General features: G+C 50.2%; 1 protein-coding gene across 6 annotated transcripts; it reads left to right on the forward strand.

The window, feature by feature from the left end:
• Nucleotides 1-4: 4 nt before the first annotated feature.
• Nucleotides 5-22,458, forward strand: LRRC45 (leucine rich repeat containing 45). Of its 6 annotated transcripts, none has more exons than XM_075904210.1 (18): nt 60-190; nt 4,187-4,511; nt 7,215-7,276; nt 9,486-9,556; nt 9,784-9,962; nt 10,887-11,015; nt 12,138-12,250; nt 12,832-12,890; nt 12,980-13,057; nt 13,728-13,863; nt 14,099-14,176; nt 14,361-14,472; nt 14,639-14,709; nt 18,034-18,126; nt 18,589-18,681; nt 19,650-19,823; nt 19,911-20,058; nt 21,202-22,458. In XM_075904210.1, the coding sequence occupies exons 2-18, from the start codon at nt 4,280-4,282 to the stop codon at nt 21,396-21,398; spliced, it is 2,025 nt and encodes a 674-aa protein (XP_075760325.1). In that variant the 5' UTR covers nt 60-190; nt 4,187-4,279; the 3' UTR covers nt 21,399-22,458. The 6 variants fall into 6 exon arrangements, with proteins under 6 accessions (XP_075760328.1, XP_075760325.1, XP_075760327.1 ...); XM_075904212.1 differs by lacking the exon at nt 60-190 and adding an exon at nt 2,640-2,660; XM_075904211.1 differs by lacking the exon at nt 60-190 and adding an exon at nt 3,634-4,055.
• Nucleotides 22,459-25,595: the final 3,137 nt, after the last annotated feature.

Consider the following 25,595-nt stretch of genomic DNA (forward strand, 5'->3'; position numbering starts at 1 on the left):
TCCCGGGGCCTGTAGGGGCGGTACCTCCATTTGCGGTGCATGCTGGGAATTGTAGTTCGCGATGCTCTCCCTAGGCGGGAACCTGGAGGGGCGGTTGGGGGAGCTGTTTCCAGGCGCGCGCTCCCGGTGCGAGCCTGCTTCAGCGCGCGCCTCCTAGTCTTGCCCACCGGACGCCACGCGAGAGCTCGAGGTCAGTAACGTGACCGATCGGGACTCCCCTTCCCCTACTTTCCCTAGGCGGGGGTCTGGCCCCCGGGCCGGGCTCCCCCCGGGGCGGGGATGAGGGGGATACGGCCCGCGGGCCGGGCTCCCCCCGGGGCGGGGATGAGGGGGGGTCTGGCCCGTGGACCGGGCTCCCCCCCGGGGCGGGGATGAGGGGGATACGGCCCGCGGGCTGGGCTCCCCTCCCCCCCGGGGCGGGGATGAGGGGGATACGGCCCGCGGGCTGGGCTCCCCCCCCCCCCCGGGGCGGGGATGAGGGGGATACGGCCTGCGGGCCGGGCTCCCCCCGGGGCGGGGATGAGAGGGGTCTGGCCCGCGGGCCGGGCTCCCCCCCGGGACGGGGATGAGGGGGATACGGCCCGCGGGCCGGGCTCCCCCCCGGGACGGGGATGAGGGGGATACGGCCCGCGGGCCGGGCTCCCCCCCGGGGCGGGGATGAGGGGGATACGGCCCGCGGGCCGGGCTCCCCCCCGGGGCGGGGATGAGGGGGATACGGCCCGCGGGCCGGGCTCCCCCCGGGGTGGGGGTGAGGGGGATAAGGCCCGCGGGCCGGGCTCCCCCCCGGGGCGGGGATGAGAGGGGTCTGGCCCGCGGGCCGGGCTCCCCCCCGGGGCGGGGATGAGGGGGATACGGCCCGCGGGCCGGGCTCCCCCCGGGGCGGGGATGAGAGGGGTCTGGCCCGCGGGCCGGGCTCCCCCCCGGGGCGGGGATGAGGGGGATACGGCCCGCGGGCCGGGCTCCCTCCAAGGCGGAGATGATCCCCGCGGCGGGGATACAGCCCGCAGTCTGTGGCCTGTGCTTTCCTAGGCCGTGAGGCAGTGTCTCCCGCTCACTGGCTGCAAGTGGCTCCTGCCTTGGTGAGCCCTCCTGTGCCCACCGCACTGGCATTATAAGCATCAGGGCTGGTAACTGAGTTAGCAGCAGGGAGGTGACTAGGGACAGATAACTCCTCACAGTGCTTTCGTGTCAGGCTCTCCTCAAACATAGACAAGCCTTGTCTACACACATGCTTTAGGAATGCCAGTGGTGTTCCACTGATACAGTGTAGCTGCGTTGACAGTAGTATGGAAGCATTTATGCTAATATACTTCATTCCCCTATGGGAAGGGGAATAAATTACAAGAGCATAAAGTACCTTTATAATGTTGACACTCAATCCACATCCAGCCTACCTATTTCAGTAAAGGAACCCACCCCTATTTACATAGTTACAATGATACAAAATCTCTGTGTTGACCAGGCAGGCCTGAGGTAGATGTTGCTGAATCAGTTCATACTCAGTTTGCGTATGACAGACTTTTAAAAAACAATAAAAGGTGACAATCTGCAGAGTAAAGATGGCACCTTGGGATGTTTCCTGCCACAGACCAAAACATGTATCGTGACCAAAGGTTAATAATACATAAATTATTTTTTTGCTGGAGTTTCCCCACATGAACAATTGCTGTGGTTGCCACATGGATGTTACCAATTGCTAACTCTGGCAAATTGTGAATCAAGGGATTGTGGTGCCTGCAGGAGGAACTGTACAGCTGAAACAAAATGACCCTACTTTTCCTTGAAGCAAAATACAGGACTATGTAGCACTTTAAAGACTAACAAGATGGTTTATTAGATGATGAGCTTTCGTGGGCCAGACCCACTTCCTCAGATCAAGTAGTGGAAGAAAATATTCACAACCATATATACCAAAGGATACAATTTAAAAAAATGCCCATGAAAGCTCATCATCTAATAAACCATCTTGTTAGTCTTTAAAGTGCTACATAGCCCTGTATTTTGCTTCAGCTACACCAGACTAACACGGCTACATTTCTATTACTATTCTACTTTTCCTTGATTCTCTTGCCTGCACACACAGCCAGAGCTCTGTAAAAGAAGACTCAGATGTGCCCTTGCCACCAGAGCTGTGCCTTTCTCTATGGCTTCAAGTATCAGAGGGGTAGCCGAATCTGCAAAAGCGACGAGGAGTCCTGTGGCACTTTATAGACTAACTGAAGTGTAGGAGCATAAGCTTTCGTGGGCAAAGACCCACTTCGTCAGATGCATGTGACAAAGTGGGTCTTTGCCCATGAAAGCTTATGCTCCTACACTTCAGTTAGTCTATAAGGTGCCACAGGACTCCTCGTCTCTATGGCTTGACTCTACAGAAAAGGACTGTGTCCAGGAGTAATTCAGAGGGAGTAGCTGGGGCACAGCTGCTGCCTGGCCTGAGGAGGGCCCTGGAGCCTGCAGTAGGGATGTTAAATCTCTGTTAATTGGATAGTCAATTAACCTCATGAATTCTTATTGGTTACTTATTACCAGGGCTAGACAAATAATACAATCTACTCGCCCATGGTGAGTAGATTGTAACCCAGAAGAGCCGGGTTCGGGCGATCTGCGCACGTGCAGAACGTTGGACAGCACGGCTGGCGAGCGGGGCTCGCCGCAGTTCGGTGAGCCCTGCTTATTACATTTCAAATGCAAACCTGCAGCAAGGGTGGCTCCAGGAGCTGGCATGAGCTGGGACTGCTCAGTTCCGGCTCGAGCCGGCTCCTAGAGCTACTCATGCTGTGGCTCTGCAGAGCGGTCCTATCGACTGATCGTATAGTTGATACAAATTGTATTGACTATCTGATTAGGTAGATAACTGCAATTTAACATCCTTACCCTAGCCTGCTGTAGAAATTCTGGAGCAGTGGTCTTTTACTTGGCCCAAGCACAGCTTTTCTGTGACTCCTCCCTCTGCCCCTTCAGTTCAGCTTTGCCTGGGACCAGCAGCTGCACATCCTGAGGTGGATGGAGGAAGACAGGGTGGGGATAGTTGGGGGGAATGCTTCTTGGTCCCCAGCAGAGTGGAAGTACTGGACCAGTGAGAGGGAAGAGTAATACAAATATACTATTTTAACTATTTGGACAATTGTATGAGGTTTTAGAATTAAATAATGTAATCACCAGAAAGCTTATTTATGTAGTTAAAGTTATACAAAGAAAGTAGAATTATTTAAAATTGTTTTATATTTACAATTGAAAATGTAAAACTGAGATATGGAAAGCTCTGCTTGAGAGATGGCTTTCCAGCAATTAGCAAGATGGTTGATGTGGTAAAGACAGTCCACAAAAATCTTAACTGATAATTTGAAAACTTAATCCATAGGGAGAATGCTCTATATTTCTTGGGTGGTCTTTGTTCAGCTTCATTTTATAATCCTTGCACAGTATATATTCTCATAAAACAACGAATCCTTGTGTGAGGTGAGGTGAATCTTAGAGGTGAGGTGACTACAGGAAGGCAGGAAAATGTGAGGGGGGCAGTTTAGGAGAAAGTAGAAAATGAGGCTGAAGAGTCAAAAGTAACAGTCAATGGGGATCTGGGGGTTACTGAGTCTTTGGGGTGCTGAGAGGGTATGTGGTCAGAGCCGCAGGGAGGGGTGTGCATTTCTGTGAGCATGAAAAATTGATTTTTCAACTTGAATTCTCCAGTACGCTCTGGAGAGGCTTGGGAGGAGTCAGCAAATCCAAAGATTAAAAGAAAACAGATTTACTTTTTAGCCTGTGTCATGGTGATGATTTGAGGGTGGCCACACACTGAGATGGGGCTGCACTGTATTGTCTAACTTTGGCTCTGTACTACAGCTCCCAGCATGCCTCCTCTTCAGATTACTGGTGCAGGGAGGGAGGGAGAAAGAGGGGAAGAGCAGAACTACTATCCCCAGCATGCTCTGCTCTTCCTAGTTACAGGGTGTGTGCGGGCTGTATCCCAGTAACAATCAACGGGCACATGAGAAGAGGCTGTAGTTTCTCCCTATCCTTGGAGAGTGGCGCTAGGACGGTGTCTTACAGGGCTCCAGGTGGGGTGTGCATGGAGTAGAGCTTAGCACTATTTGTATCAGTCAGGATTATGAGAGACCTTCAGACCAAGCTCTACAGCCCAAGGATAATTGCTTCTTGCTTTTCACAGTAAAGCCTTTACTGTCCACAGGTATCCCTGTGTTCCCTGTTCTTCTCGGAGGCCAGCGTGGCCCTTGCTCATGCAGAGGACACGACGGGACTGGCATGAGCATCTGCCGTGGCAATGGAAGAGTTCCGAAGGGCTTATGCCCAGTTATGCAAGGAGAGTCATGCTGAGCCACAAGAGACAGTCCTGCAGCAGCTGCATGAGCTCCGGGAGGTATCAGGACAAAGCCGCTTGGATTTGGCCACTCAGAGCCTTTCAGTAGATACGTGCAGAGTCTTAGGGAAGCTTTTACAGGATGAGACCCTGTTTACGGAGATCACGCTAAGTGACTGCATGCTCAACGAGGAAGGTGGGGCTCTTTGCCCATGAGGAGACACTTGCATGTGTGCTCTGCCTCTGAACTGTGAGATCTGGGAGAGAGTTTAATCAATTAACTGTTTAACCTGATGCTGATGCTTATCAGTTACACTCAGCCAGCTCGCAGGGAGGTGGCTTTGGTTTCACTGTAGCAGGGCAGCAAAGCCTACATGTGTAATCATGTAACCACTAAGAATTTTAGCAGATAGATGGTTAACGTATTCAATGATTTTTAACATCCCTACTGGAAGTCAGGTTCAGGCTGAACATCAGATTCTTGAAGCAGTTGCTTTGAAGAGTGAATAAATGTGCACTCATGGGCCACACTGCAGCACTATGCCCAGGGAATTAGCCAGGATTCTCGCTAATCAGAATTTGTGTGTTTGAATCTCCTGGCTTCACATTTACTGCTATAAACTGTTTTCTTTGAGCCCCCATGAATCCACATACTCTGTTTGCAGTTTTTACTTTTTTCCCTCACCAAGTTGTTTGAGCTTTGAAAACTGGTATATTTTCTTAGTTAACTAATCTTATCTCAAAAGCAAAATTCCTTCATGTGTTTCAATTAATGATGTTGTGGTAGGTGGTGGACCTTGTTCTGATCAGGACTGGGGCTTGAGACATTTACTGCCACCACATACAAACTATTTTGTGAGCAGAATAAGAAATCTGAGCTGTGAAAACTCCTTGCACTGCTTAAATGCTTAGTGGAGGTTAACTGAACACAATTAAGATTAAACTTCAGAGTCTCAAATGGCCGATATCTTTACTCTCCACCCCCTCATTCCAGGGGTATGGATGCATGTGCAGGGCTTTTTATTGTTGTGGGTGTTCATGTTGGGCACAGGCTTTATCAGAAAAGTATGTCTTAAATATGGGTCTATATAGTCAGGCTTGGACACAGTCTGGTGTCTCTAGAAAGAGGACTCACCATGTGCCTCAACCACCTAACAGTCTACAACTGGGTTTCTGCCACTGCACTATCCCTGTAGATAGAGTACAGCTACCTCAGAAAAATAAAATGGTCAGAGCTCTTCTGGGCCCCTCACTAGCAAGAGGAAGGAGAGGAGCTATCTTCAGTTGGAACATGAGGTGTGATTCTAGCTGTGCTGAGCTAAAAGAGGCCACAGTGTTGTCTGAAACTGATTATCAGCTTTGGTGATTCCCTCAGTTCCCTGCGACATATGCCAAGCACATTCCCTGTGCCTGGGAGGTCTTGTCTGTTGTACATCTCCATTCATACACCAGGTATACGCTGCAGCTAGTGGTGTAATTTCCAGCTCATACATGAGGCAGTTTTGCTTGAGCTTGTATGCTAAAAATAGCAGAGTAATGGGGGGAATAGGTAGTGGTTTGGACTAGCCTCCTGAATTCATAGCTAAGTTCTGGCAGGATGGGACTTGGGCTGCAAGCCTGAGCTGCCACCAATACTGCTAAGTGTTGCTAATATTTTTAGCATGCTAGCTTGATCATCTGGAAATTAGCCCTGTAGCAGCAAGAGGTGTTGGTGACAGATGCAGGTGCTGAATTTACTTTTTAGCAGCTCAGGAGACTGGAAATGACACTTGGAGCCTTTACCCTGGATCACTAGTTTCAGTGTGGGCCAAGTCAGTAGCAGCTAAATGTTGTGGGAGGTCTCTGCCCAAATCTGGAGGAGAAGTGTCCACATCACACAAACCACCTGATCAGCAAAGACCAAAGGCTGAATAAGTCATTGAGTCTAAAGTCCCTCCTAGCTCCTAGAAGGTTCTGCAAACCAATTCTGTGACCATGGCAGAGCTCATGAAAAGCCTCTACTGAAGCTCTAGCAGGTCTGTGTGTAAGGAGAAGTCTCCAGGTCAGGTTTGCGCTTTCCAGCAGCACTTTAGTTACTTGCCAATTAAATAGTTTATCCCTGTGGCTGTCTCTCCTTGACTGGGGCTGCCAGGGGGACGAGGTTTAGAGGGGTAGCCACATGAGTCTGTAACTGGCAGAGGGAGTACGCTTATTAAGTTTGCAGATGATACCAAGCTGGGAGGGGTCGTAAGTGCTTTGGAGGATAGGGTTATAATTCAAAATGATCTGGACAAACTGGAGAAATGGTCTGTGGTAAATAGGATGAAATTTAATAAGGACAAATGCAAAGTACTCCACTTTAGGGATGTGAATGACTGGTCAACTGTCTGATAAGCATTTGCTTATTGGATAGTCAACAAGTTTGTCAACTAGTCGCTCCCCACCCCTTTGCTGCCTATTAGAAAGAGGCAACAAGACAGGGGGAAAAGAGGGGGCATTTCAAAGCAGCAGCACTGGGTGGAGCCTGGGGCCAAACCTGGGGCTCCATGCTGCGCTGAAGCTTTGAAATGCCGCCGTGGGAGCCTGGTGTCAGACTCACTGCAGCATTTCAAAATGGCAGCGCTGCACAGAGCCCGGGGTCAGCGGGGAGTCCCCAGCTGATCCCAGGCTCCGTGTGGCACTGCTGCTTTGGAACACCCCCATGGGAGCCTAGAGTCATCTGATCCTGGGCTCCATGTGCAACTGCCACTTTTAAATGTTGCGGGGAGCCTGACTTCTGGCTCCTGCAGCATTTCGAAGTGGCAGTGGTACACGGAGCCCAAGGACAGCGGGGAGTCCCCAGCTGACCCCGGGCTCCACTTTCACCTTTAAAGTGTAGCAAGACCTGCGTGAAATATAAATGACTTTTTCTCTTTCACAGGGGTCAGACATCTGCTGAATGGACTTTGCTCCAACACCGTAGTAAAATCTTTGGACTTGAAGGTGCGTGTATTTGACTTTATTTGAGCATCTCTGAGCACAAGCCTTGGCCTTCAACACCAAGAAAGCTGCTGAGGAGGTGACAGAGATGCAGCTCTCGTGGGAATTGGGGATGGAAAGACCATCACCAATGGAGGGGGCTAGTGCAGGATTGTTCCTTGTCTCTCACTTCCTAATGCTGTGTCCTGCCCTTTGTAATTGCCTCACTTCATGGGGCTTCTAGCCCTTCTCTTAGGGCAGGCATGTCCAAAGTCCAGCCCGCGGGCCAATTGCGGCCCATGTTCCAGTTTAATACGGCCCCCGCTTCCTCCCCCTCTCCTGGCTCCCCGGCGCTCTTTTGAACTGGCGCGTCCAGCGCGCCGCTTCTGGCCGCGCCGCCGCCACCGCCCATGGCCTCCGCGGTCCTAGAGCCTGCCCTGTAGGGCACGTCCGCAGCCCCGCTCGGCTGCAGGTTTGCCCTGCCCCCTGGGCCGCCGTGAGGCCGGCGTGCCCTGCGCTCTCCGCCCGCCTCCGACCCCGCAGACCCTCCGCCTTGGGGCTGAGAGTGCGGGGACGGCCCTCACGCATGTTCACTTCTTCAAATCTGGCCCTCTTTGAAAAAAGTTTGGACACCCCTGTCTTAGGGAGACTGCTTGGTGGAACTCGCTGGCAGGAAGGTTTTCCTTGGTATCCATTGATAAGGCCTTGTCTACATACAGAAATTACATGCTTTTAATATAGCATTTTTAAAACTGATTCATTTAAACCAGTGCAAACTTCTATGTAGACACACTTATTTCATTTTAATAATGGCTTAATTCAGTTCAGTTTAAAACTGTTTCTACTTGACTTAAGTTACAGTGAATTAAGACTGTTTTAATCTGAAATGTGTCCACAAAGCCTTTTGCAGCAGTTTAACTCAATCTCTTTAAGTCCCCCTTAACTACACCCTGATCAATATGTAAAATTGAGATCACCTAGTTATGTTGCTCAGAAAGGTGGAAATTCACACCCCTGAGTGCTGTAGCTAAATCCACCTAATCCTCAGTGTAGATGTGAATTCTTCCTTTGACCTAGCAACTGCTGCTTGGGAAATGGCTTAGCTATTTAGTCCTGGGGGAATTCTGCAATAGTTACATTTGGAGACATAGTAAAATTGCAGAATTCCCCCAGGACTTCTACATTGGTGAAGAAACCCTTCCATCAGTGTAGAAAGTGTATGCACTATAGCTCATCATGTAGACATTGCTTACAAATGGTTCAATTTTCTCATAGATCAGCCCATCCTTTATGTACTCATGGGCAATTATTACAGTGTGTCTCCTTTGCTGCTGTTTGGTCAAACTAGACATATTAGGTCTCTTAGTATTTCTGCTCTTCTATGAATTCCCTCCAATTTATCAGTGGTTTGCAGAACTGTACACCTTATTACACCAGAATTGCATGTGAAAGGGACTGTCTGCCCCAGGTCTGTCATATGTTTCCTTTATATGTACAACCCAAAATTTCATTAGCCTGAGTGTGTTAAAAAATTACCGCCCCCTTCCCCCCCCCCCCAATAAAGACAGTCTTCTGCTAGGAGATGGTGTCATTCTGAGTGAATTCCCAACCATCCATCATGTCTCGCTCTGCTGCCAGATGAGCCATTATAGGTGAAACGTTCAAACAGCCCCCAGATCTCAAGAGCCTCTATATCAGAGGCAGCAAGTGGGGGGAGCAGGAGCTGGTGCTGGAGGGAGCTGGCTCAAAAGCCGTTCCCCTCAAAACTGTCTCTGTGGGGAGGGATGGGTGGCAGGGGAGGGAGAGGCACATTGGGGACCTGGCGGTGCATTTAGAAAGCAGAGCTGCAGCAGTCCAAGAGCCGGCACAAGCCAGGACTGCTCAGTCCTGGCTCGTGCCACTCCCTGGAGCTAACCCCCTTATCGACTAATCGAGTAGTCGATGGAAATTCCATAGACTGCTCGATTAGCTTATTCGCTGCTACTTAACATCCCTACTGTGTGGAGTGTGTTTCCCAGCACAGTAAGGCCAGGCAGTATGTTTCTATTTGACACTGTCAGCAGCAGGAGCTGTGCATTTCCTCACGAGGGCTGGAGAGTCAGGGTTTAGTGGCTAGTGCTAATGAGACCGGTGCTATCCACACATGCTAACTGATCAGTCATAACCACAGCTTGGCCTTGGCACCTCCTGAAACTAGACAGGGAAAGCCACTCACGTGCAGTGTTTGTTTCAGGGGAATAACCTGCGAGCTGTGGGTGCTGAGGCTTTGGGGAAACTCCTCAGGCAGAACAAATCCATCAGAAGGTGAGGTGTAAAGTCCCTGCATGGGTGGGTGCAGGGGTGGGAGCTTCCTTCTCCACTGGGCCACAGCTGGAGTGGACTCTGGAGAGCTTCCTTCTCTTTGGTTAGGGCAGGCCTATAATTGGGTCCCACAAGGGCTCAGCTGCCTCTGCCCTCAGGCAACCCTTTCAGCTTCTTGCTGTTCCTTGTTCCTAGATTAAGCTGTGGCTTCTGTTTAACTTTCCCCTCAGCCTCACCTTGGAGTGGAACAGCCTGGGCATGTGGGAGGAGGGTTTTTCCCTCTTCTGCCAGGGACTAGGAGCCAACCGCTTCCTGCACTGGCTGGATCTGCGCAATAACCAGGTTAACCACCAGGGGGCAGGAGAGCTGGCCATGGCCCTGAAAAGCAATTCCAGCCTCCAGGAGCTGGGTAAGAGCAACTCTCCCTTGCCAGGACCCGTTCCCCCTGCAGCGCGGCCACCCCCTTTCCGTCAGAGGCTTCTATGCCAGTGGCCCAGGGATTCTATGACTCAGAGAGGCAGGGGCTAACCAGCAACTCGGGAACGGGAGCATAGTCTCTACATGTGAGTACCTTGTGAATGGGAAGAGCAGCCCGCCGCCCCACACGTTTATGGCTGTCTTGTTGATTTGGCAGTCATGCATCTCGTTCCAGGCCCTTGGGTTTCTTTGTGCAGATGCCTTGCAGACCCAGTTAGAAGCTTTGATAGAATTGCCCTTCTCCTCCCTAACTAGGCAGAGGCTGCTACCAGCCATGCTGTTTTGCAATTAAAAGCAAACTCCTGGGCTGTGGGGGCCTCTCTAAGGAAGTGGAGTTTATTGAGTAATGGCGTGATGGGAACACCCCTCAGGCTCCCCGCTCAGACTCTTCAGTGTGTGCAGCATTTATTGCAGGTCCTTCACAGGATCTGGAGAGGATAGATCAGGGGGTCTTAAACTTCACTGCACTGCAACCCCCTTCTGACAGCAATAGTTACTGCAATGCTGGAGCACGCCCAAGCCCCTTCACCCAGGCAGGGGGTGCAACCCAGGGCTCAGCCTTCAGGCTTCTGCTGCAGCCCTGTGCAGTGCGGCTTCAGCTTGAGCAGTAGGCCCCAGCTGGTGCCAACCCACAGTTTGAGTAGTTCTGGGCTAGAGGAAGCTGCATTTGCTATATGCCCATCCCTGTCTTGTTCCATCCCTCTCGGATGGGTGAACCGCACCCGCTGGTGGCTTGTGCTATGACTCCTGGGAGGGGCTGACGCACTGTGCAGGACTGGCATGCATAAGGAGTATATTCAGTGTGGCCTGATAGTGCTGGTGAAGTTGCCAGTGAGATGGTTGGTTGCTTCTTTAGATTTGCGATGGAACAGCATTGGGCTTCTGGGGGGCCGAGCCTTACAGAGCTGTCTGCACAGCAACAAGACCTTGCGGAGGCTGGAGCTGGCTGGGAACAACATCCCCAGTGACATTCTGAAAGCTGTGGGTAAGTTGCCAGTGTTGGGTTGGCAAGATATGTTCATTCTTCTCACCACAGGGGCATGGATGGTGAAGACTTTGTTGCCAAGAAGGCTAATGGCATATTGGCTTCCTTAGTAGGAGTGTTGTCAGCAGATCTAGGGAAGCAGTTATTCCTCTCTTCTCGGCCCTGGGATATTGTTAAAAAGCTGCAGTATTGTCTAGTTTTGGGCCCCCACCGCAGAAAAGATGTGGACACATTGGAGAGAGTCCAGCGGAGGGCAGCAAAAATGATTAGGGGCCTGGAGCACATGATTTATGAGGAGAGGCTGAGGGATTTGAGTTTATTTAGTCTGCAGAAGAGAAGGGTGAGGGGGGATTTGAGAGCAGCCTGCAGCTACCTGAAGGGGGGTTCTCAGTGATAGCAGATGACAGAACGAGGAGCAGTGAGCTCAAGTGGCAGTGGGGGGGGGGCGGTCTAGGTTAGATATTAGGAAAAACTGGTTTGCTAGGAGGGAGGTGAAGTACTAGGATGGGTTCCCTAGAGAGGTGGTGGAATCTCCGTCCCTAGAGGTTTTTAAGTCCTGGCTGGGGTTGGTCCTGCTTTGAACAGAAGTTAGACTCAATGCCTCCTGAGGTCGCTTCCAATCTTTGTCTTCTATGAGGCCTCAGAGCAGCCCCATGTCACCCACTCTTTGAGAGGAGCCATTTTGGGCCCTGCCTGCTAGTAAGGGAGGGATTGTGCAGAACTCAGGCACTGCAGGGAGCTGTGCTGTGCTAAGTGTACATTCCTTAGTCCCTCCCTGCAGAGACCAGCCAGGGCAGGAGATGGCTGGGATTGAGCGAGTGCAGTCGTGTCATGGACTCCCACCTCAGTGCGACTCTCCCGTTGGGGCTGTGGTGCAGTGTGGAAGTTCCCAGAACAGCCCCCAATGAGCTGTGGAGGTGTTGTGGATTTTGGAGCCTGTTTCTTTAACACAGAACACTTCCTTCCCTCTGTCCTTCGCCCTACCTGTATTGTGGGGACAGTCTCTCTAACAGGGTCCATGGAGAAGTTTACTGCAACTCTGGGTAACGGCCTTCTGCAGAACTTTTCACTGCTCTCTTGCTATGATAACGTGTGTATCTATGCTTGTGCTTTCTGGGTCAGAACAAGCCATGGATCACAACCAGGACCGTCAGACCATTCTTGCTGAGAACCACAGCCGGACACGTGTGCTCAGTAAGGAGGTGTTGAGCCTGAAGGAGGAGAAGGCAAAGCAGGTGAGTGGTCTCCTAATGCTTCAGCAGCTTGAACTGGACAGCCCCCAACACTAGCTTTCCTGCGATTGTCTCTGCACAGTAGTGCAGTACCAGGAGCCCTGTGCGAGGTGCCACTTGCCCCTGGTGTTCCCGTGCTTGCAGTAGGTATGCAGCAGATTGGAGCTAGGTGGCCCTTGGGAGCAGGTCCAGCAGCAGGTAGATTGGATGCAATGGAAACTTCCCCTGGCTGACAGACTTGTCCCTGGGAGCCGAAGGATTTCACTGTTTGCCATTTTCATTCATCCAGTTCTTTCCCTTACAGGGACAGGTCAGTGCTTTCCAGTTTACGGGGTTGTTAGCACAGGTGATTTCCACTCCTCTCCCTCTCTGTGGCCCAGCGTCTCTGCGGCCAAGCTCTAGCTAGGGTCAATGTTCCTATTCAAGCCAGGTCGTGACACCCCTCACATCACCCATTTGGCTTCTTCCAGGAGATCTGCTGAAGTTGCTCCCAGGCTGCCCTGAAGGGAGAGGGTAGAGAAAGGCAGGTCTAAATGCCGCAGACTCATGCAGTTCAGTGTCAATGGTCTTTGTCTCATTCTCAGTTCCTGGATTTGATGGACACTATTGATAAGCAGAGAGAAGAAATAACCAGGACCAGCAGGTCAGTGACTCTCTGGACTCTTCCCTTCTAGGGAGGCTCAGAGGGAAGTCTTCATTGTGGGATGTTAATGTTTTATTTCCCCAATTCAGAACCTCTGCGGCACGAGTTGGCCAGCTACAGGAAGCCCTGACTGAGCGGCACTCTGTCATGAACTCACTGAAAGCCAAGTACGGAGGAGAGAATCTGTCCAGTCTTCCCATTGTCCGAGAAGTAGGCTGTGCTGATCAGAGCTATGGAGAGGAGGGAGTAGCTGGCTCGCTATTTCAGCGGGTATTTGTGAGCACCTGGAGGTCCTTCTCAGGATCAGGGCCGTTGGGCTGGGTACTGCTTGAATGCAGTGAACGCAGTGATGGCCCTGAAGCCCTTACATGCTGGGTGAAGTAATGGGCAAGTGGGTGGGCTTTGGAGTGGGTCGAAGGGGACGGGAGCAAGGCAGCCCAAGCCTGAAGCCCTGCCCACCACAGCGACTGCATGTGCAAGACGTGCCACCGTGTTTGCAAATCTGGGGGCGCACTCATGTCCCCCATGAGAAACCATAAGAACACACAACCACCAGACTCAGTCCCTGTCATGTGACTGTACAGCTGTCAAAATGACAGCAGGAGAGTCCAACATGCATGTCAGTGACGCCACTGGCAGTCACTTCCCTGCAGTCAATTGTCAATTTCCCTGTGGCAGTGGGTCAGGTTCGGGGTTTTGAGAGAGGGCAGGTTGGGGCCTCGCAGGTTGATACAATGGAGCATTCTGTGCACTCCAGCGAATGCATCCCAGAATCATGTTTGCTTTTGTGTTTCTGGAGGGACAAAGAGTAAAATCTCAGCTCTGCCTTCTGTGTAGACTGCAGATGACTGAAGCTGCATTGGCTCTGTCTGAGCAGAAAGTGCACGACCTGGGAGAACTGCTGATTGCCACAAAGCAGGAGCAAGGCAGTATGAACGAGCGCCAGCTGAAGGAGCTCCGGCAGCAGAAACAGGTAAGCTGGTTCGGGGGTGGGACAGGCCTGGTCAGTATTTGACTCTGGTTTGGGGCATTGGGTGATTGTGTAAAGTGCTGTGGAGGACAGAGTAGTGACTGTGGAGAACAGTCTGTACCATGGGTGGGAGAGAGCCAGTGTTGGGGACTTGGGCTATGTTGAAGTGGTACTGGGTAGGGTGTGGGGCATCAGGAGGTCTGGGAGGGGCTTTCCTAATCCTGGGCTTTGTTGGCAGGAAGCTGCTGATCGGGAAACAAAGCTTCTCCGGGACCTATCTGCTGCCAACGAGAAGAATCTGCTCCTAAGAAACCAGGTAGGAGAACAAGCCTAGGCTGAAGCATGGGATGTTCCTGGGTAATTGTCAGTATGCTGAGTGTGTGTAGGTCTCCTTTGCTCCCACTGGTGGCTAGTGCCATGCACAGCCAGTCACCTAGCCCCGTGCTAGTGGAAGCAGAAGCTCTGTCTGTTTCCACTCCATGGTGGTGATTCCGGTCCAGGTGGATGAGCTAGAAAGAAGGTGCAAAGCCCAACAGGACCAGCTGTTCCAGGTGAAGCAAGACTTGACAAACACAACAGCAGAGCTGAAACTGCGGGCTGTGCAGGCAGAGGGTAAGTGGAGGAGCTGGGCAGCCAGGCACAGGGGTGAATTGGGGCACAGGGGAGCCAGACCCTTCAGTCTGAGCATCAAGGTTTATGGTGAGATATGTAGTGCGAGGGGAAAGGTGCAAGGCGCTAGGAGACCTTGTTTAGCAATCCGCTCTCTCTTACCCTTCAGAACGCCTGGAAATGGAGAAGAGGAGATTTAAACAGGGTCTGGAAGATATGGAATCCCTTCGGTTGAAAGAGGTATGGACGGGGCTGCAGCGGCAACTCAGCCAGGTCTCCTCACTGACCTCTATTATCTTTCCCGGCACAGAAGTTAAGTCTATAGTTAAGCACAGAAGTCACTGATCTGTAGGTTCCTGGGTTATCCTTATTTTCCTTTTTATAGATGGGAACCATATTTGTTCTTTTCCAGTCTTTGGGAATCTTTCCCATCGTCCATGACTTTTCAAAGATGATCGCTAAAGGCTCAGATACCTCCTCTATCAGCTGCTTGAATATTCTAGGATGCATTCATCAGGCCCTGGTGACTTGAAGACATCTAGCTTCTTTAAGTGATTTTTAAAATTGTTTTTCTACTTTTACTACTGTACCTACTTCCTTTTCTCCAGCATTCACTATTGCAGGCATCCAATCATCATCAACCTTCTTAGTGAAAAGTGACACAAAAGTCAGTAAGCACCTCTGCCATTTCCACATTTTCTGCTATTGTTTTTCCCTATTCATTGAGCAATGAGTCTATCCTAGCCTTGGTCTTCCTCTTGCTTCTAATATATTTGCAGAATGTTTTCTCGTTACCTTTCATGTCTCTAGCTAGATTGAGCTCCTTTTGTGCTTTTGCCTTTCTAATTTTGCCCCTACATACTTGTTTTGTTTATATTTATCCTTTGTACTTTGACCTAGTTTCCACTTTTTATGGAACTTTTTTTATTTTTAGATCATCCAAGATCTCCTGGTTAAGCCAGGGTGGTCTCTTGACAGACTACCTGTCTTTCCTATGCAGTGGAACGGTGTTCTCTTGCGCCGTTAATAATGTCCCTTTGAAAAACTGCCAGTTGTCTTCAATTGCTTTTCCACTTAGTTTTGCTTCCCATGAGACTTTACCTACTAGCTCCCAGTGTCTGCCTGAAATCCATTGTCTTTATTTGGTTGTTCTCCCTTTTACCATTCCTTAGAATCATGGACTCTTCTCATTTCTACTTTCGAATTCTCAATCAGTTCTTCCCTATTTGTCAAAACCAACTGCAGAACAACCTCCCCCTAGTAGCTTTCTCTGTCTTCTGAAATAAAAAAAAATGTCTTTACTAGATTCCAAGAACTTGTTGGATAATTTGTGCCCTGCTGGGTTATTTTCCCAACAGATGTCTGGACAGCTGAAGTCCCTCCTCACCACCAAGTCCTGAGCTTTGGATGATGTTGTTAGTTGTTTAAAAAAAGCCTCATCCACCTCTTCTTTCTGGTTAAGTAGTCTGTAATAGACCCCTAGCATGCCATCAACCTTGCCTTTACCCTTTTAGCCTTATCCAGAGACTCTCAACAAGTTTTTAAAAAATCTCAAACGTTGAGTGGTCCTGGAGCACTTTAGGATATGTCTACACTACCACCCTAGTTCGAACTAGGGTGGTAATGTAGGCAACTGGAGTTGCAAATGAAGCCCGGGATTTGAATTTCCCAGGCTTCATTTGCATCTCGCCGGGCACCGCCATTTTTAAATGTCCGCTAGTGTGGACTCTGTGCCGCGCAGCTACACGCGGCACGGACTAGGTAGTTTGGACTAGGCTTCCTATTCCAAACTACCGTTACTCCTCGTTCCACGGAGTCCGCACTAGCGGACATTTAAAAATGGCGGCGCCCAGCGAGATGCAAATGAAGCCCGGGAAATTCAAATCCCGGGTTTCATTTGCAACTCCGGTTGCCTACATTACCACCCTAGTTCGAACTAGGGTGGTAGTGTAGACATATCCTTAGAGACTAATAAAAATATATATATAATGTCGTGAGTGTTTATGGGCACAACCCACGTTTTCAGATGAGTAGAGCAAGAGGCAAAGAATATTTTTTGCTTCAGAGAGGTAGCCGAGTTAGTCTGTAACAGGGAAAACCTTAAAAAAATAACACATAGTCTAGTAGCACATTAAAGACTTACAAAACATGTAGATGGTATCATGACTTTTGTGGGCACAACCCAACTTCTTCAGATGACAGAATATTTGGAATATTTTAGAATATTTTTTGGTTCGTCTCAGAGGCTATCTCTACACATCAGTGTTATTTCAGAGTAATTGACGTTATTCCAAAATAACATAGTGCGTGTCTACACTACAAGCCTTTATTTCAAAATAATGTTGAGCTGGAGGACTTCTTCCTATGTCATAGTTTATTTACTAGCTTTTCACATTCTTCTTGCTTATTTCCCACTGTCTTCTATAGTGGCTGACCCCCACCTGCTTCCCAGTCAGAATCAATTCCAGAGACCCAGAGATGCTGATTCTTTGATGTCTTGAGAGAAAGAGACAACTTGAATTTTCTGCTCCTTTCTTTTATAGTCCAGTGAACTTTTTATATGGATTCCTCTGAAAGTTGCCCCTCAAAGTAAAATGTGTTCAAATGGTGAGGAGGTGACATGCAGTCTGATGGTGAAGGAAGCCCCGTGTTTTGTTGCTGTTGGGTTTTTTAAACCCTGCTCATATTCCATGAAACGGAACAATTTGCGTTTTTTCTGATTCCCCCCCCCCCCCCACTGTCTTGAAGATTCCCTTTAGTACTTATATGTAAACTGAGGCAAGCACACATCCCTTTGCTTAGGATAGGTCTGTCTAACAACCTTTGCCTGGCAGGACTCTCTGGCTTTGAACACATCAAGTCCTACGCGGGGGGGTCATAACTTCAGATATAATGTTGCTATGTGAATTGTGTATATTTTACCTGCAAGTTATTTTCACATGATGCCTCACAAAGTGTGTTTTGGACAAAGATTGGTGCAGTGGTGTGTCCGGTGCGAGCACAGGTTGCTTTGAATCCCTGCTCTGTTCGCAGTTCCTCCTTGGGGAGCAGGGGCAGATTCTCCACTGGCACAGGTAGTGAGGAGGCGGCTGTGATCAGATCTGGGTTGGATTTGGGTCTGTTGAAGCTGTCAGAACCAAAACCTCGCTAATTGTTCTTGGGCATGTGTGTGGAAATCTCATGAGGTATCTGCTCCAGATCCACCCAAGACCTCATCCCACATCCCAGCTGGGGCCTGGCCTTTACTGATGTTTGGCTCTAGTCCAAGGCCGAGCTCTGTATGTGGGAGGAGAGGGGAGGAGATGAGCTCCCAGGAGTTGACTCTAACCCCCTTTCTCCAAAAACATGGGGGAATTTGTATGCAAAGCTTTGGTTTCCCATTTAAGAGCATTGCTGCTCAGTTGTGTCAGAGCCTCACAGAAGAGTGGTGTGGGGAAGAAGGAAGCTTTTGTTTGCTCTTGCCAGTCACTGGCTAGAGAGGAGTGTGCTGTTCCCAAAGCTGGGTGACTGCTGTATCTTGGGAATAACAAGAAACTGAGTGGAATGGTTCCTGCTGCTCTGCAGGTGGATCACATGACACATCACATGGACGCAAGTGAGCGCTCCATGCAGGAGAGAATCCAGAGGCTGGAAGCTGTCCGGATCGGGCTGGAGGAGGTAAGAGCGAGTGAGCTGGGTCCACGTGTGTCTGGGAGTCACTGGGTGTGGCAGAGCTGCAGTGGCAATATTTTAACAAGGGGCTTCTTCAGAATTTGCCAGTGCTGGCCTGCGGGACTCCCTGTGTGTGCTGTGAAGGCTGGAGCAGAGATGTGCAGATGAGGGGTCTGAGGCAGAGGTTCCTTTGATTTCCCATTTAAACAAAAACTCTCTCTGTGGGTAGTGGCAGAGTGGGGTCAAATACCATCCTGGATCAGAGAGGGGTAAGATTTCGGCACGCAGTCAGGGGAGTTAAACGTTGCTTGCAGCAGTGATGTACTTGCCTGTGAGCTAAGGCCCATGGAGAACATCTCCTGAGGGCAGGGGCTGCGTGAGGGGACTTTTCACCCTATCTCGTCCCTGGACTCGGGTTGCACTGTGATCCTGTAGCTGGAATGCGAGTGTCCTCTGTGTCTGTGACAGGAGCTGAGCCGAGTCAAAGCAGCGGCATTGGCTGAGCGAGGGCAGGCTGAGGAGTTGTTAATCAAAGTCCGGGGCCAGGTCAGACTGGAAGAGGTAAGACTGTGACCCAGATGCTAGGGCTGGCTGTGGCATTGGAGCAGATCTGTCCAGCATGTGCCTTTCTCCAGTGCCTGGTCAGTAACTCGTTCTTCTTGGCCACGTTACCCTGAGTAGTGAGGGGCAGTAACCCTGAGATGTCTGTAACAAGCGATATCTGCGCTTTCCACACCTCGGTGTCTCATCAGTATCCCCCTGTCCCCAGTAGCCCAGTGCATACCAGCCTGTTAAGCATAGAAACAGTGGTTCTGGTGGAATGGGGTGGTGTTCTAACTGCTTGTGCTCATGGTGCTGGCAGATAATTGGACCCCTCTGCTGTTCTGTATCAGCAAACTTCATGAGCTGCTGGGCAGTTCTCCAGGCTTGGTTTGGCTATTGCTGTTGGACAGGAAATATTATTTTGAGTTACCCTGTGAAAACTGGAGTGAAACCAGTTCACAGGGTGGGGGTGCCCCTTGTGTGGCAAGTTGGGATACTCCCTCAAGAGCCAGACCCTTTCTAGCAGCTTACATCCCAAGCTAAAATGCTTTGAGCTTATTAAACCCTCCCGCCCCCTCACTTTGCTACTGCAGGAGTGCAGCGTGTCTGACGTGGGATGTAGCAGCTGAATAAGCAGGTGCATTTAGGACCGGATTGAGGGATGCTGCATCACATTCAAATGAACTCAGGCACTAGGCTATAAATACCAGAACTGGGGCTCATCCAGGACTCTGGCATTAATGGTCTTAGCCCTGTGAAATGCCCATTGGGATCTTTAGTGGGTGGTTAGGGTCTGGTTTTTACATCTCCTCCAAAGGCAGCTCTTCCACAGGGACACTACCTCCCTCACCAGAACGAGGCACTAGTCTGTGTTCAATGCAGGAGAGGCTTGACCCTGGGTGACTCCCTACAGCGTTTCCAAACACTTGCTGGGCCAGTCCCTGCTCGTGACCTCAGGCTGGGGAGAATCCGCTTGTGTTTTACAGACACAGCGCCTGGATCACTTGGAAGAGAAGCTCCGGCTGATGACACAGTCACGTGATGAAGCTCAGAACTTCTGCCTTCAGCAGAAGCAGGCCGTGGGAGAGGCTCAAGCCAAAGCAGGCCAGCTGACCCTGCAAGCCGAAGGGCTCAAGAGGCGCATAGAGGAGCTGCAGCAGGTACCAGGGCAGGAGGGATGCCAGCCTTGATGCAGAGCTGCCTGCTGAGGTTGCTGGCCTCTCATAGGCTTGTTCTATGTATGCTAGGAGCTGAGTGGCAAGGAGCAGGAGAAAGTGGCAGAGGTGAACAAGGTGAGAGTGGAGCTGCAGGAGCAGCTTGGACACCTGCAGGCGGAAAGGACAGCACAGGAGGGGCTGAGAGAGAAGATCGCAGCCCTGGAGAGGCAATTGAAAGGTGATGGGTGGATGCGTTGGGTGACTATTAACCACCTGCTGCTGCCATTCAGGCTGCACGGGGCAGAATGGGGTGTCATGTCATCGCTAGTCCCGCCCTCGTGGTCTAGACCATCAGGCGGAATGGTACCTGCTGCTGCCCTTGACAGTAACACTCATTTTCCTTCCTGCTCCCAGTTAGAACATAAGAACGGCCGTACTGGATTAGACCAAAGGTCCATCTAGCCCAGTATCCTGTCTACCGACAGTGGCCAACACCAGGTGCCCCAGAGAGGGTGGACCAAAGACAGTGATCAAGCGATTTGTCTCCTGCCATCCCTCTCCAGCCTCTGACAAACAGAGGCCAAGGACACCATTTTATCCGCTGGCTAATAGCCTTTTATGGACCTAACCTCCATGAAATTATCTAGCTTCTCTTTAAACTCTATTATAGTCCTAGCCTTCACAGCCTCCTCTGGCAAGGAGTTCCACAGGTTGACTACACGCTGTGTGAAGAAGAACTTTCTTTTATTCGTTTTAAACCTGCTCCCCATTAATTTCATTTGGTGTCCTCTAGTACTTCTATTTAGGGAACTAATGAAGAACTTTTCTTTATCGGCCCTCTCCACACCACTCATGATTTTATAGACTTCTATCACATACCCCCTCAGTCGCCTCTTTTCTAAACTGAAAAGTCCCAGTCGCTTTAACCTCTCCTCATATGGGACCTGTTCCAAGCCCCTAATCATTTTAGTTGCCCTTTTCTGAACCCTTTCCAAGGCCAAAATATCTTTTTTGAGGTGAGGAGACCTCAGTTGCTCTACATGTGGTGATGAATGGAACTGCACAGAGCCCCTGGGAAAGCCTCACGCTTTTTAGCCCCATGCCACAGATGGGAGTTTGAGGCTCAGAAGTGAAGTGCCCTGCTCACGTTCACACAGCAGGGAGAGCTAGAACCCAGGTGTCTGCACCCTCAGTCCTGTGAGCACCATGGCACACAGCACACAAATGTGCATCACCCATCCGTAGTCCTGTTGGGCTTTCTCAGAAAGCTAGCAGGGAAGGCCTCTAGCAGTCTGGGCTGTGTGCCTGTCTCTGCAGGCATGCTTCCACTGAAGCAAAGAACATGCCCACGCCCCATGCTAACGTGGTTCTTCTTGCACAGTGCTATCAAGTAACCACCGGAAGGCCCTGCTGGACAAAGAGAGTGAAATCTCTACTCTCCAGGAGAAGCTGAGGATGAAAGAGACTGAGATCTGCAGGATGAGGGAAGAGGAGGCCCAACGAGCTAGTTTCCTGCAAAATGCCGTCATGGCCTATGTGCAGGGCTCCCCCCTTGGAGCCCTCAACCCTAGGAAATGATTGTGTGGCCTAAGGAATCCCAGGTGCCTGCTGTCAGGAGTGGGGCAGGGGGATGGTCTGTGTGTGGCGCCTTCCGGAGTAGGCTGGTTTCTCGAGGTGGTGTTACTCGTCTGGGAAGCACAAAGGCCACAGACACAGAATCCCTCAGGCCATTGAGAAACTCTGCTGCTGGCGGCAGTGAAGTCTGAAGAAAATAAATAGCCAAGATTTGGGAAGGAGTAGCCAGGACTGAGTTCTCTTCGCCACGCTAAGGCCTGTCCACACTGGAGCCTTTGAAACTGTTTTCATGTTCTGTCACACATCATAAGTCTGACTGTCTCACTGCACACTGCTGCTCACGGTGTCGTAGCAGCCCTGGGAGAGGGGCAGCCTGCAGCCCTGTTGTGGGTGCTGTGGCTTTTCACAAAGGAAGTCTTGTCAACGCTCAACAGGGAGATTATTAAAACCAGCTCCCATGCTTGGGAGCCATCTGTGTCACTAGCAAGGTACAGTGAACCCAGATACGATGGTGATGGGTGACACAGACATACCATAATAAATAAAACCAGCCATGCTGGGAGGTGGCTGCAGTCCCAGGCTCGCTAATGAATTCTTGACTATAGCTTACATGATGTTGAAAAGTAGGGAAGCTCCTGTGTCTGCTCAGTGTGAACCACTGTCCTAAACTGGAGCCTCTTTACAAGAGAGAGGCAGAGAACAGTTTTTCATTCCACTTTTTTTTTTGGGGGGGGGGGGGGGAGGGGAGAGTAGGAAATCCCACTGGATCCTTCTGAAGTGACATGCTGCAAAGAATGGATGCCGGGTTCTGCCAGGCCCCTGGCAGCTTAGCAGTGCTATTGCCTTGACTTTGAACTGGTGGAGAGGCTGTGAGTTCTCATTCCCTGGCTATAGAATGCGAGAAAATGAGGTGTAGGACATGGTGAATGGTTTTATATTAATTTTAATGCATATTTTAAAAACTAAGATGAAAGTGAAATCTGTGCCCTTCTCTCTGGATCTAGGAGTCTGTCTGTTTTGTTGGGTTCTTTTTTAAATAAAGAGCATTTGAATTTTGTTATAATACTGAGCAGTCATCGGCTGCATGCCTTGAAACATGTGAGGGCCCTAATGTTTGTTTTTAACTGTTTTGTTGATCTCTGGTGTGCTTTCTGCGGGAAGACCTGGGGCTGGCCGGTAAGGGGGGGACAGCTGTATGGAGAAGTAGCTACAGGCATCTAGAGGTTACAGAGATTTTGAACACAGCTAAAAACAGAAGGGGCCTGGATTGAACCTCCTCATGGTGGTTGCTTAGCTCCAGGTCCCTTCTTGAGAGCCAGAAGAGGCCTGTGAACAGCAGCTGTACAGTAGCTGTAACTGAGTTGAGAGGCCAGAACCTCAGCTGCTCAAAATGGAAAATCTGTTCAGTCTTAAGATGTTTCCAGCAGGCATCTTGGGTGGTAAAAGGAGGGCTCTCCTGGTGTTTGGCAACTGCCCCTATTCTTTCTCCCCCCCCCCCCCCGCCCCTTACATCCCTTTTGCCCAAGGAGTAAATTCTTTGTGCTCAGTTCAAACTTTTTTCACCGTGAATGGAAAAGTGCCAGATCCAAATGGATTTTAACAGCAGGTGGTCTGGCCTGGCCTGGCCCTTCTAGGACAGACCAGAGTTTGGGGCTGTCAGGAAGAATAAAACGATTCACGGGTCATTGGCTTGATCACTGAGCCATTGCTCAGAGGAGGGGAAGGAGAGAGCTGAGTCACCCTGAGGTTGCTGAGTTGTGTTTGCTGCCTGCCCCTCCTGTGAGAATGACTTTGGTTGCTATGGGGGGTGGGGGAGAGAGAGAACTCTACCTATAGCACCTCTGATTGGTTGCTTCACAGCAAAAGACAGACAGGGCAAGCAGACAATCATAGGGTCTCTCCCCCTGCCCCCCCCCCCCGCCCTTTCCCCCCAGCCGTGACTTAAATTCACTTTAGAGGACTAGAGCATCTTGAGTCTTTTCTGGGCTTCCAAAACACTGAATGTATCTTATCTGAATCCTAGTAAACCGGAAACACAATGAAGATACATATCAGCCCTGCCCCATACTCTTACACCTTGCCCCTGGAGGGGCAAGAGCCACTGGGACGCTACTCTCCAAGGGTAACTACATGCATCTGACGAAGTGGGCCTTGCCCACGAAAGCTTATGCTCCAACACTTCGGTTAGTCTATAAAGTGCCACAGGACTCCTCGCCGCTTTTTCAGACTAACACGGCTACCCCTCTGATATTTATAATAAGATAACGTGAGAAATGAATCTGCATTTCTTGTGGTGTTCTACAGAACTGTGTTCTTTCCTGTTTCCATAGACCCCAGTTGCCCACTATGTGTGAGGGGGAAATCTGTATTCGCTGGTCCAGGGACTGCTTGCAGCAGCTAGCCACAGCTCGCTGCGATATGAAGAGGGGGGGAAATATAGGCAGTTTCATTATGCATATGGATTTTAAAATTAAACAAGCTCAGAGTATTGTAGAACTGGGACTAAATCCACTGTTGAGGCCTACCCATCAGTCATGCAATGTCCCTGTGCCTGTGGCTATTAAAACACTTTTTTGTTCAAATCAGATTCTTCTATCTTTGGGGATATATTTGACTAAAGGACCCCAGCTTCTACCACTAGCTCTGCCCCTGGCTAGGGATGGAAGAGAGCATGTAATTGAATAGTTGTGTAACAACATGAAATCTTACCCGTTACACCCCTATTCGATAGTCCCCAGGGGCGGGGCTGGCAGCCAATGCACTCCCAGCCTCACTCCCGAGGAGCCCCGACACCCCTCACTGCTGCCTCTGTATCAGAAGCAACAGCATGGGGTTGCAGACAGAGCTTGTCTGCCAGGGACACCAGTTTAAAAACCAGCCCCCCTTGTGGCATGGCATGGCAGCAGCCCCTGTCCATAGGGATCTGAGACAACCCCCCCCCCCCAATGGATGGGCTGCTGCCACGAAGCAGCCTCTATCCGCAGCAGGCCTAGGTTTGCGGGGGATACGGAGCAGCCTCTGTCCATGGGGAGCTCAGGCCTGCTGTGGACAGAGGCTGTTTCTGTGGCAGCCTCCCCTGCCCCCCACCTCCGCTGCTGCCTCTGATAGGAGGTGGGGGGGGGGCAGGCAGGTGCACAGAGCCAGCATGTGATGGGAGCTTGCTTGAAAGCGGTCTACTTACAGTATTGGCTCCAGCCTATCCCCCTCACCCTCTGTGCTGCTGCCTCTCTTTGAGGCGACAGTGCAAGGGGGGGGCTGCTTAAAGCCAGCTCGTCATGGGCTCTGGCTCCCCCCCCCACTGCCTCTGATACAAAGGCAGCAAAGGGGGGAATGTGAGTAGGTGACAGGATTAGTCGATAAACCTAGGGTTATCGGCTAAACGTATAGTCATCTACACCCCTGACCCTAATACGACACAATGTAAGGGTGGAGTAGGAGTACCTAAGGTCAGATTCTATTTCAACAGCTGTGAAAACAGTCTACAGAAATGACCTTGCGGGTTACAGTGTAATTCTTACAGGTTCATTTTAGCTTCTGCTTTACTTGATTTTTCTATAGCAGTTTGTGGATGAAAAATGTAATTTAGAGTTTAGCGATGACTTCAAAAGGCCCCATGTTACTAAACTTTTTCTAGTAGCTGATATTTTGTTTCAAACCCTGTTCATGGAAACTGCAGCACTGGGGGGTGAGAGGTGTCAGGATGAATTACTTAGTTGCGTTCATCTTTAACTACAGTTTTTTACTGATGCCAATATCCCTGTGATGCATAGTCAAGCCATATCTTTCCTCATACTGCTATTGACAAGAGTCAATGCCATTGTTTGCCTTTTTCCATCACACCCTATCCCGTTAGTCAAGAAAGGACTGAGGGGTGTGTACACCGTGATTCTGTGTCTGAGAAGTCTGTCCACTTCGCCAAAGAATTAATGCCCACAAATCAGACCTCTTCACAAGGAAAAACCAGTTGCTTTTCATTTCAACCTACCTGGACACAGTCTTAACAACCTTACTACATGCATCTTACTTCAAAGAGACTTTAACACCAGATTATAAAGGGAAACTTCAGAACTTTCATTCATGCTTAAATTTGATGCTTTACCAATGGGCCTTAACAAAGATGCTAATTACCTTACCCATTACAGAGATAGCTTCCCCACTTATCACCCCTGATTAGCCATTCATTGATTCATAAATAGCTAT

The sequence above is a fragment of the Pelodiscus sinensis genome, chromosome 20, assembly GCF_049634645.1.
Source record: "Pelodiscus sinensis isolate JC-2024 chromosome 20, ASM4963464v1, whole genome shotgun sequence".
Taxonomy (NCBI): domain Eukaryota; kingdom Metazoa; phylum Chordata; order Testudines; family Trionychidae; genus Pelodiscus; species Pelodiscus sinensis.